The sequence below is a fragment of the Heterodontus francisci genome, chromosome 6, assembly GCF_036365525.1.
Source record: "Heterodontus francisci isolate sHetFra1 chromosome 6, sHetFra1.hap1, whole genome shotgun sequence".
NCBI classification, from domain to species: domain Eukaryota; kingdom Metazoa; phylum Chordata; class Chondrichthyes; order Heterodontiformes; family Heterodontidae; genus Heterodontus; species Heterodontus francisci.
Window position 1 is genome coordinate 47833053 of NC_090376.1, and position 12315 is coordinate 47845367.

Below are 12315 nucleotides of genomic sequence, written 5' to 3' on the forward strand. Positions count from 1 at the left end.
TCCATATAAAGCATCTGCTGTGAGCTGCATCATGGAAGATTTAGTATTGTAATAATAGCATCTCAATGTAAGCCTAAGCTTCACTTCCAGTGCCAATGTGCTAAACACCAGTGGCCATTGATGGTGTGATTTATATTCTATTTTTATTATGCAGTTAAACCAGATTATTACAAGTTAATTGAGACAGCTAAAATAGCTGATATAAATAATGGAAACTTGAGACACTGATGCATTTTTTATTTCAATGCTTTTTTTCTCCAATTTCTCCCCACACCTCTCCTTGTGGCATTGCTGTTTCTCAAATGACAGGCACCCTCCAGCATCTAGAGCAAGTGGTCTTTTTATTCATGTATTATCCTGGACGGGAGTATCAGCAGGCTGTTTTACCATGTGGAGGATCACAGTGGAGACCTATTTTCCACTTTCTAACTCAGACTAAGGTGGATTATAGTGCTCTTTTACCTACCCAGGATGAGATTAGCTAACAACACAGACCAGAGAATGAAACTGAACTCCTACTCTCTGTATGGCTCAAACTCACCGAGCCACCGAGGGACCCTACTACTTATTGGCTCCTAATGGAAATAGTACGTATTTTGTGGCATTTTGCTTTCATTTATTGAGGCTGTTGTAAACTGAAACTTGTTTCTTTCTGTAGCTAATAAGTGATGGCCACAATGTCTATGCAGAGGCATTATGGGATCATGTTACCATGGACGATCAGGAACTTGGATTCAAAGCCGGAGAAGTCATCCGAGTACTTGATGCCTCCAACAAGGAATGGTGGTGGGGCATGATTGACGACAAGGAAGCCTGGTTCCCTGCCAGCTTTGTTCGAGTATGTTTTTCAGTACAAAACTACAAATGTATGGTCATGGTTTTCTCAGGAATGTTGACAGGATGACAATTATACTTGATAAACTTTAACTTTAATTTGAGAGTACGTCTCCCTTTTGCAACTGCACCCACCCCCCGCCCCCACACTCCCCATTTCCTAAACCCTTTGCAATATGTGCACACTGGTTGAGGGGTAGGCAAGAAAATGCTTCTGTTGGCACACGTGTTGCAGTTTGCATTTAGGGTCAATGCCTAGCATCTCTTTCACCTCCCTGCAGTAGCATGTCTAATTCAATAACTTAATTGTAGGAGATTATAGGTATAAAAAAATTCACAAAGGCATATGTATTTGTTGAGAATTAGAAATTAAAAACTCCATGGGAAAAAGTGATCCATCAGTGGCTAACTAAAGAGATTAGATTAAAAGAAGAGGCTTATAATACCAAGAAAAGTAGTAAGCTGGAGGATTGGGAGAGTTTTAGAAAGCAGCAAAGGATGACAAAAATTGATGAAGGGGGAAGAAAATACAATATGAAACTGGCAAGAAATATAAAAAAACAGTCTGTAAAAGCTTCTACACATATGTAAAAAGAGAGCAGTGAAAGTAAACGTGGGTCTCTTAGAGACTGAGACAGGAGAAATTATAAGGAAATGGTAGAGATGTTAAACAAATATTTTATCTGTCTTCACAGTACATAGGAACATAGGAACAGGAGTAGGCCATTCAGCCCCTCGAGCCTGTCCCGCCATTCAATGAGATCATGGCTGATCTGCAGCCTAACTCCATATACCTGCCTTTGGCCCATATCCCTTAATATTTTTGCTTAACAAAACTCTATCTCAGATTTAAAATTAACAACTGTTCTAGCTTCAACTGCTGTCTGTGGGAGCAAGTTCCAAATCTCTACCACCCTTTGCGTGAAGAAGTGCTTCCTAACATCTCTCCTGAACGATCTGGTCCTAATTTTTAGACTATGCCCCCTAGTTTTAGAATCTCCAACCAGTGGAAATAGCTTATCTTTATCTAGCCTGTCTTTTCCTGTTAATATCTTGAAGACTTAGATCAGATCACCCCTTAACCTTCTAAATTCTAGCGAAAACAGGCCTCATTTGTGTAATCTCTCCTCATAACTTAACCCCTGTAGTCCAGGTATCATTCTTGTAAACCTACGTTGCACTCTCTCCAAGGCCAATATATCCTTCCTAAGGTGTGGTGCCCAGAATTCCTCACAGTACTCCAAGTGGGGTCTAACCAGGGTTTTGTACAGCTGCAGCATAACCTCTGTGTCTTTATGTTCCAATCCTCTAAATATAAAGGCTAGCATTCCATTAGCCTTTGTGATTATTTTCTGCACTTGCACGTGGCATTTTAAAGATCTATGCACCTGAACCCCCAAGTCTCTTTGGACATCCACTGTACTTAACCTCTTCCCATTTAGAAAGTACCTTGCTCTATCCTTTTTTGGTCCAAAATGGATAATCTCACACTTGCCCACATTGAAATCCATCTGCCACAGTTTTGCCCACTCGCCTAGTCTGTCAATATCTCTTTGCAATTTTATGCTATCATCTAGACTGTCTACAATGCCGCCTAATTTTGTATCATTAGCAAAATTGGATATATGACTTACTATGCCATCATCCAAGTCGTTAATGAATGACGTGAATAATTGAGGCCCCAACATAGATCCCTGCGGGACATCACTAGTCACATCCTGCCAATCAGAGTACTTGCCCATTATCCCCACTCTCTGTCACCTACCACTTAACCAACTTCCTAACCATGTCAATAGTTTGGCCTCCATGGGCTTCTATCTTAGTTAACAGTAGAAGAGACAAAACACATACTAGAAATACTGGGGAACCAAGGATCTAATGAGAGTGAGGAACTTAAAATAATTAATATTAATAAAGAGAAAGTACTGGAGAAATTAATGGGACTGATAGCACACATCTCAGGGTTCTAAAAGAAGTGGCTGCAGAGATACTGGATGTGCTGATTGTGATCTTCCAAAATTCCCCAGATTCTGGAATGGTCCCAAAAAATTGGAAGGTATCAAAAGTAGCACCGCTATGCAAGAAAGGAGGGAGGTAGAAAACAGGGAACTACAGGCCAGTTAGCCTAACATTTATCAGGAAAATGCTGGAATCCGTTATTAAGGAATTGGTGACGAGGCATTTAGAAAGTCATAATATAATTAGGAAGAGTTAGCATGGTTTTATGAAAGGATAATCATGTTTGACAAATCTACTGGATTTTTTTTAATGTAGCTAGCGGAGCAGATAAAGGAGAACCAGTGGATGCCGTATATTTTGATGTTTAAAAGGCATTCAGTAAGATGCCACATGAAAGGTTGTTGCACAAGATAAGAGCTCATGGGGTCGGGCATGGATAGAGGGTTGGGTAAAGGACAGAAAACAGAGAGTAGGAATAAATGTGTCATTTTCAGGTTGGCAGGCTGTAACTGGTAGGGTGCCGCAAGGATCAGTGCTGGGTCCTCAGCTATTTACAAACTATATTAATGGCTTTGATAAAGAGACTGAGTGTAATGTTTCTAAGTTTGCTGACGATTCAAAACAAGGTGAGAAAGAATGCTGTGAGAACTTCACAAAGAACCTGCAAAGGGATATAGATAGGTTAAGTGAACGGGCAAGAAGGTGGCAGATGGGGTATAATATGGGGAAATGTGAGGTTATTCATTTTGGTATGAAGACTCCAGGAGCAGAATATTTGTTAAATGGTGAGAAACTATTAAGCACAATCATAGAATCATAGAATGGTTGTAGCACAGAAGGAAGCCATTTGGCCCCTCATGTCTGTGTCCATTCTTTAAGAGCTATTCAGCTAGCCCCACTCCCCCACCCTTTCCCTGTAACACTGCAAATTGTTTTCTCTTCAGATAATTATCCAATTCTCTTTTGAAAGCCACAATTGAACCTGCCTCCACCACACTCTCAGGCAATGCCTTCCAGATCCTAACCACTCGCTACGTAACAAAGTTTTTCCTCCGGTCACCTCTGCTTCTTTTGCCTATCACCTTAAATGAATGTCCTCTGATTCTCAACCCTTCCACCAATGGGAATAGTTCAGATCCCTCATGATTTTGAATATCTCTATCAAATCTCCTCTTGACCTTCTCTTCTCTAAGGAGAACAGCCCCAGCTTTTCCAACTTATCCACGTAATTGAAGTCTCTCATCCCTGAAAACATTCTGGTAGGTCTTTTCTGCAGACCCTCAATTGCTCACATCCTTCCGAAAGTGTTTTTCCCAGAATTGGACACAATACTCCAGTTGAGAACAAAACGGTATTTTATAAAGGTTCTACCATAACTTCCTTGCTTTTGTACTCTATGCCTCTATTTATAAAGCCCAGGATTCTGTATGCCTTCTTAACAGCTTTCTCAACCTTCCCTGCCACCTTCAACAGTTTGTGCATATATAACCCCAGGTCCCTCTACTCCTGCACCCCCTTTAGAATTGCATCCTTTATTTTATATTGCCTTTCCTGATTCTTCCTACCAAAATATTTCACTTCACACTTCTTTGCATTAAATTTCATCTGCCAGGTTTCCACCCATTCCACCAGCCTGTCTATCTTCTCTTGAAGTCTATCTCTATCCACCTCTCATTTCACAATACTTCCAAGTTTTGCAAATTTTTAAATTGCGCCCTGTACACCCATGTCTGGGTCATTAATATAGATTAATACCGACCCCTGGGAACCCCATTATATACGCTCCTATAGTCTTTAAAAAAAACAACTGTTCACCACTACTCTGTTTCCTGTCAGTCAGCCAACTTTGTACACTGCCACTGTCTATTTTGCTGAGAAGCCTGTTAAGTGATACTTTATCAAATGCCTTTTGGAAGTCCATGTATATCACATCAACCACAATACACTTATCTACCTTCACTGTTACCTCATCAAAAAATTCAATCAAATTAGTTAAACGCTATTTGCCCTTAAAAAAAAAACCTTGCTGGATTTCCTTAATTAATCCACATTTATTCAAGTGATTGTTGATTGTGTCCCGGATTATTGTTTCTAAATGCTTTCCCACCACCGAGGTTAAACTGACTGGCCTGTAGTTTATAAAGCCCAGGATTCTGTATGCCTCCTTAACAGCTTTCTCAACCTTCCCTGCCACCTTCAACAATTTGAGCAAGGGTGTAACATTTGAAATTCTCCAGTCTTCTAGCTCCACCTATGTATCGAAGGAGGAGTGGAAGATTATGGCTAGTGCCTCTGCAATTTCCACCCCTTCATCTCTCAGTATCAGGTGAGATGCATCACACCCAGTTCTGAAGACTTATCAACTTTAAGTACAGCCTCCTCTTTATCAATTTTTAGCCCATCCAGTATCTCAACTACCTCGTCTTTCACCATGACTTGGGCAGCATCTTCTTCTGGCGTAAGGACAGATTCAAAGTACTCATTTAGTACCTCAACCATGGCATACATAAATTCCCTTTTTGGTCCCTAATTGGCCCTACTCCCTTTACCACCCTATTACTATTTATATGCCTATAGAAGACTTTTGGATTCCATTTTATATTGACTGCCAGTCTCTTCCCATATTCTCTCTTTACTGCTCTTGTTTCTATTTTTCACTTCCCCTCTGAACTTTCCATATACAGCCTGGTTCTCACCTGACATCTGTCATATGCCCCCTTTTTCTGCTTCATCTTACTCTCTCTCTGTTTTGTCATCCAAGGAGCTTTGGCTTTGTTTGTCGTACCTTTTTCCCCTTTTGGGAAAATACCTCAACTGTACCTGAACCATCTCCTCTTCAAAGGCTGTCCATTTTTAATTACAGTTTTCAATTTACCTGGGCCAGATCCATTCTCACTCCATTGAAGTTGTTTCTTCTCCAATTAATTATTTTTCCTCTGGATTGCTTTTTGTCCTTTTCCAGAGCTACCCTAAATCTTGCAATATTATGAGCACTGTCCCCTAAATGTTCACCGACTGACATTTGATCCATTTGTCCCATCTCATTCCCTAGAACCAGATCCGACTGTGCCTCCTCCTTCGTTGGACCAGTATTTAGTACTTAGTCCTGCCCTTTTTGAGCCAGGTCTTCATTATCACCATAACATCATACTCCCACTTGGCTACTTGCTCCTGCAGCTCACCAACCTTATTTATCACACTCCTGTGCATTCACATATTGTAAGTTTCAGGTGGGTGTTATCTGAATAGATGTGAGACAGGGCATACCCAACCATGGGTATCTAGCCTTGGGATTCTTGACCAAGAAAGATCTACGAGGTACAAACTCAAGTTTTGTGATCAGGTCAGAGAGTTTATTCGGCTTAACTAAGATATACAAAGTTAATACCTAACAGCAATAGGTATGCAGCAACACTCAGCACTGGTTCTTGCTTCTGAGATTGCTGAGGCACGGACTTCTCTCCTTCTCTTGCTGTGTTCTGTTGACCAGGGTCTATCTTCTCCTTCTAAGTGTGCCAACAATGTTTTGTTGACCCCTTTCTAAGAGTACCGACGATGTCCCGTAACCCCCTTTCTTTTATCCTTTACGGGTGCTATATCTTACCATATTAGGTTATGAATTGTTCCAAGTATCCTAATTGGCCCACGGTGACATCATTGTTAGACCCTAGTTAGTTAATGGTTCAATCTAAACACTTTATAGATGTCTTTCTATTTTAGCAAGGGTCCTAAAGTTCACATTCTTGCTGATAGCAACCATTTTTGCAATGCTGCAGTTTCACATTTATCTCATGTCACCACCACCCCCCCACCGCCGCAAGAAGTGCTGATGTCTTCAACTCATCTCTCCCATTGTTTTAACACAAAGGTTTAAAGTATAGCCTTGAAAAAACATTTCATAATAAAGCAAGCATTAGCTCAGACTTCAATATATTAATGAATATAGCATATAATTAGTCCTATTAGTTTAGCTGTCCTTATTTTTTACCAACGTAAAATACGTCACAGTCCTTAGCCCCTAAAATGTGGGCCCTCTTCCAGCTGCATGACTTCCCCTTTTATTGTGGTTACGTGCAGCTTTCCACACACACATCTCAACATGACATTTTGACATATTTCAGTGAAGATGACCATCATGTTTTGTGATCCAGTCTTGACATTACATTTACCCTTACAGAAAAAGTGTTACAAAGTTATCCCTAAAAGTAAACTATGCAAATGCTCTAAACATTACAATATATGCACTGTAAACCTAATTTCGAACTTATTGCATTCCCTCCTACTCTGACCCCACCTACTACCTTACTATATCTTACTCTAGTGCTACCTGTTTCTCCCAATTCTTTGTGCACCTTATTTTTCCTCTCTAATGTTACTCCTGGTTCCCATTCACCTGCCAAGTTAGTTTAAACCCTCCATAATAGCACTAGTGAACCACTCTGCAAGGACCTTGCTCCTGACTGTGTTCAGGCACAACCCGTCCAGTCTGTACACATCCCATCACCCCCAGAGCTGGTCCAATGTCCCAGGAATCCAAAGCCTTCCCTCCCGCACCATCTCTCTAGCTACTGCTCTATTTTTCTATTTCTGTCCTCACTAGCATGTGGCATTTGGAGAGTACTACCTCAGATCCTGCTTGCTAGTTTCTTATCTAGCTCCCTAAAATCTGCCTGCAGGACCGCATCCCTATTTCTGCCTACATCATTGGTACCGATATGGACTACGACAGCTGGCTGTTCAACTTCAGCTTTACCTCACCGCTACTTTTGTTGACTGCTCCACTGTTGCTAAATTATCAGACTGCTTATCCAGCATCCAATACTGGGTAAGCAGAAATTTCCTCCAGTTAATTATTGGGAAGACTGAAGCCATTGTTTTCAGTCCACGCTCCAAACTCTGTTACCTTGCTATCAACTCCATCCCTCTCCCTGGCCACAACCTGAGATTAAACCAGTCTGTTCGCAACCTTAGTGTCGCGTTTGAATCTGAGATGAGCTTCTGACTTCATATTTTCACCATCACTCAGACTGCCTATTTCCATCTCCTTAACATCACTGACTTCAACCCTGTCTCAGCTCATCTGCTGAAACCCTCATTCATGCCTTCGCAGTGCACTCCTGGCTGGTCTCCCAGATTCTTCTCTCCGTAAACTTGAGGTCATCCAAAACTCTGCTGCCAGTGTCTTAACTCGCATCAAGTCCTGTTCCCCTATCACCCCTGTGCTCACTGACTTATATTGGCTGCTGGTTACCAATGTTTTGATTTTTAAATTTTCATCTTTGTTTTCAAATCCCTCCATGGCCTCATCCCACCCTATCACTGTAATCTCTAGCCCCACAACCTTCTAAGATATCTGCACTCCTAATTCTGGCCTCTTGTGCATCTCTGATGTCATTCACTCTATTGGTGGCTGCGCCTTCAATTGCCTAGGGCATCCCTACATCTCTCCACTCTCTAATTCTCTTTCCTCCTTTAAGACACTGCTTAAAACCTACCTCTTTGACCAAGCTTTTGGTCATCTGACCTCATATCTCCTTTTGTGGCTCAGTGTCATGCTTTGTTTTATGATGCTTCTGTGAAGTGCCTTGGGGTGTTTTATTACATTAAAGGCACTATATAAATGTAAGTTGTTGCTGATATTCTTGACCATGGCACCAGGAAGGCAATATACCATCCTAGATTCATGTCTACGGCTGCAGAAACACTTGTCTGTACCCCTAACTATAGAATCACTATTACTTTCTCAATCTTCCTCCTGCCCTCCTGTCAAGCTTAGCCAGCAGCGGTAACGTGGACCCGTGCTGCCGTGGACTCGGCACTGGCCACACGCCCCAGGCGGAATCATCCCTCTCACCAGTATTCAGAACTGAATACCGCTTGAAGAGCGAGATGCACTCGGGTTTCTAGCACTACCTGCCCGGTCGTCTTTGCAGTCACCCATTCCCTTTCTGCCTGCACACCTTTAAGCTATGGGGTGACCACATCCAAAAACTTGCTATTCACAAAACTTTCAACTGCAGTGATGCCATCTGCCGCTCAAGCTCCCAAACCCTCATGATGTTGGGAGTAATATATTAGCATGGATAGAGGATTGGCTAACTAACAGGAAACAGAGAGTGTGGATAAATGGGTCGTTTTCAGATTGGCAAACTGTAACTGGTGGGTTGCCATAGGGATCAGTGCTGGGGCCTCAACTTGTTGCAATCTATATGAACGACTTAGATGAAGGGACAGAGTGTTTTTCAGCCAAATTTGCTGATACAAAGCTGGTGGGAAAGCAAGTTGTGAGGAGGACACAGAGTCTGCAAAGAGAGATAGATAGGTTAAGTGAGTGGGCAAAAATTTGGCAGATGGAGTATAATGTGGGAAAATGTGAGATTGTCCACTTTGGCGGGAAGAATAGAAAAGCAGAACGTTATTTAAATGGAGAAAGACTACAGAATGCTGCAGTACAGAGGGATCTGGGTGGCCTCATACATGAATCACAAAAAGTTAGCATGCAGGTACAACAAATAATTAGGAAGGCAAATGGAATGTTGGCCTTTAATGCAAGGGGGATGGAGTATAAAAGTAGGGAAGTCTTGCTACAACTGTACAGGACATTGGTGAGATCAATGCAGAGTACTGTGTACAGTTTTAGTCTCCTTTTTTAAGGAGTGATATACTTGCATTGGATGCTGTTCACTAGGTTGATTCCTGGGATGAAAGGGTTGTCTTAAGAGAAAAGATTGAACAGTTTGGGCCTATACTCTTTGGACTTTAGAAGAATGAGAGGTGATCCTTTTGAAACATGGAAGATTTTGAGGGGGCTTGACAGGGTAGATGCTGAGAAGATGTTTCCCCTCGTGGGGGAATCTAGAACTAGGGATCACAGCTCCCCATTTAAGATGGAGATGAGGAGGAATTTCCTCTCTCAGGGTCTTTAATCTTTGAAATTCTCTACCCCCAGAGAGCAGTGGAGGCTGTGCTATTGCATACATTCAAGACTGAGTGAGACAGATTTTTTGATGATCTAGGGTTATGGGGGGCTGGCAGGAAAGTGGAGTTGAGGCCACAATCAGATTAGCTATGATCCTATTGAATGGTGGAGCAGGCGCGAGGAGCCCAATGGCCTACTGCTGATCTCTTCTATTCTAATGTTCCTGCGCATGTGGTTGTCCAGCACATGAGAAGTATTCTGGAGTTCCCACATGAACAGGATGTATATTCCATGGGACCGAGATGCCCTGCCATGCTTCTATTTATTCGACTATTAATTGACTTAATTGAAATAAAATTAAGACTTCAATAAATGAACTCACCATCTATTCATCAATACCTGCTTCTCTTCTGCTGATGTCACTTTACCCTTCAGTGTTGCTATCCCTTTCTATTTAATTTTAACTATCCTGAGATTTGATTAATTAATTGAACACTGATTGTAATTGTATGCTAAATTATCCAATTGGCTTTAGTTTTTATAGGAACTAATTGAATTAGTCTTACTTTATAGTTGTTTAAAAGCTTACCATTATACTCACCCCACATGGCTCCTTGTCCTGTGACATCTCTTCATGATTTATTTTTCCTCCCATTAGGTTCAGACACACCGTCTAATCACAGCCTGCTCCGCTCTGCTCTAATCCCGGCCTCTTTTACGCTGCTCCCATGTCATAGAGTCATAGTCATAGAGTTATACAGCAGAGAAACAGGCCCTTCGGCCCATCGTGTCTGTGCCGACCATCAAGCACCTAACTATTCTAATCCCATTTTCCAACACTTGGTCCATAGCCTTGTATGCTATGGCTTTTCAAGTGCTCATCTAAATACTTCTTAAATGTTGTGAGGGTTCCTGCCTATACCACCTCTTCAGGCAGTGTGTTCCAGATTCCAACCACCCTCTGAGTGAAATTTTTTTTCCTCAAATCCCCACTAAACCTCCTGCCCCTTACCTTAAATCTGTGCCCCCTGGTTATTGACACTTCCGCTAAGGGAAAAAGTTTCTTCCTATCTAATCTATCAACGCCCCTCATAATTTTGTGTACCTCAATCATGTTCCCCCTCAGCCATATCTGCTCTAAGGTAAACAACCCTAGCCTTTTCAGTCTCTCTTCATAGCTGAAATGCTCCAGCCCAGGCAACATCCTGGTGAATCTCCTCTGCATCCGCTCCAGTGTAATCACATCATTCTTCTAGTACTGTACACAGTACTCCAGCTGTGGCCTAACTAGTGTTTTATACAGCTCCATCATAACCTCCCTCCTCTTATATTCTGTGCTTCGGCTAATAAAGGCAAGTATCCCATATGCCTTCCTAACCACCTGCTGCCTTCAGTGATCTTTGGACAAGTACACCAAGGTCCCTCTGTACTTCCTAGGGTCCTACCATCCATTGTATATTCGCTTGTCTTGTTAGTCCTCCCAAAATGCATCACCTCGCACTTCTCAGGATTACATTCCATTTGCCACTGCTCCGCCCATCTTACCAGCCCATCTATATCATCCTGTAATCGTCCTGTGTTGGTGTTCAAAGAGATTTAGGTGTCCTTGTACATGAAACACATAGTTAACGTGCAGGTACACCAAGCATTTAGGAAAGCAGATGGTATGTTGACCTCTATTGCAAGGGGCTTGTAGTACTAGAGTAAGGAAGTGTGCTGCAATTGTATGTGGCTGGAGTGTTGTGTACTGTTTTGGTTTCCATACCTAAGGAAGGATATACTTGCCTTAGAGGGGGTATCACGAAGGTTCATTAGATTTATTCCTGGGATGAAAGTGTTGTCCTATTCGGAGAGATTGAATAGAATGGGCTTATACTCTCTGGAGTTTAGAAGAATGAGAGGTGCTCTGATTGAAGCATACAAGATTATGAGAGGGCTTGACAGGGTAAATGCTGGGAGGCTGTTTCCCCTGGTTTGAGATACTAAAACTAGAGGATATAATTTCAGGATATTTAGGACTGAGATGAGAAATTTCTTCGCTCAGAGTTATGAATCGTTGTAATTTACTACCCCAGAAGGATGTAGATGTTCAGTCATTGAGTATAGTCAAGGCAGAAATACATACATTTTTGGAATCTAAGGCAATAAAGGATTATGGGGATTGGGTGGGAAATTGGAGTTTTTAGTTTTTTGTTTAGTTTTAGTTTTAGAGATACAGCACTGAAACAGGCCCTTCGGCCCACCGAGTCTGTGCCGACCATCAACCACCCATTTATACTAATCCTACACTAATCCCATATTCCTATCACATCCCCACCTGTCCCTATATATTTCCCTACCACCTACCTATACTAGGGGCAATTTATAATGGCCAATTAACCTATCAACCTGCAAGTCTTTGGCATGTGGGAGGAAACCGGAGCACCCGGAGGAAACCCACGCAGACACAGGGAGAACTTGCAAACTCCGCACAGGCAGTACCCAGAATCGAACCCGGGTCCCTGGAGCTGTGAGGCTGCGGTGCTAACCACTGCGCCACTGTGCCGCCCGAAGTTGAGGTTGAAGATTCAGCCTTTCTGGATGTGCATTCATGAAGTTTTGCT

General features: G+C 42.1%; 1 protein-coding gene across 15 annotated transcripts in view; it reads left to right on the forward strand.

The window, feature by feature from the left end:
• The window catches only part of LOC137371289 (spermatogenesis-associated protein 13-like), a 413876-nt gene that overhangs the window by 370114 nt on the left and 31447 nt on the right, over positions 1-12315 (forward strand). For all 15 annotated transcript variants that reach the window (XM_068033612.1, XM_068033614.1, XM_068033620.1 and 12 more), the window contains one exon: positions 659-838. In XM_068033612.1, coding sequence (XP_067889713.1) covers positions 659-838 — 180 coding nt within the window. The remainder of the gene's footprint in view (positions 1-658; positions 839-12315) is intronic.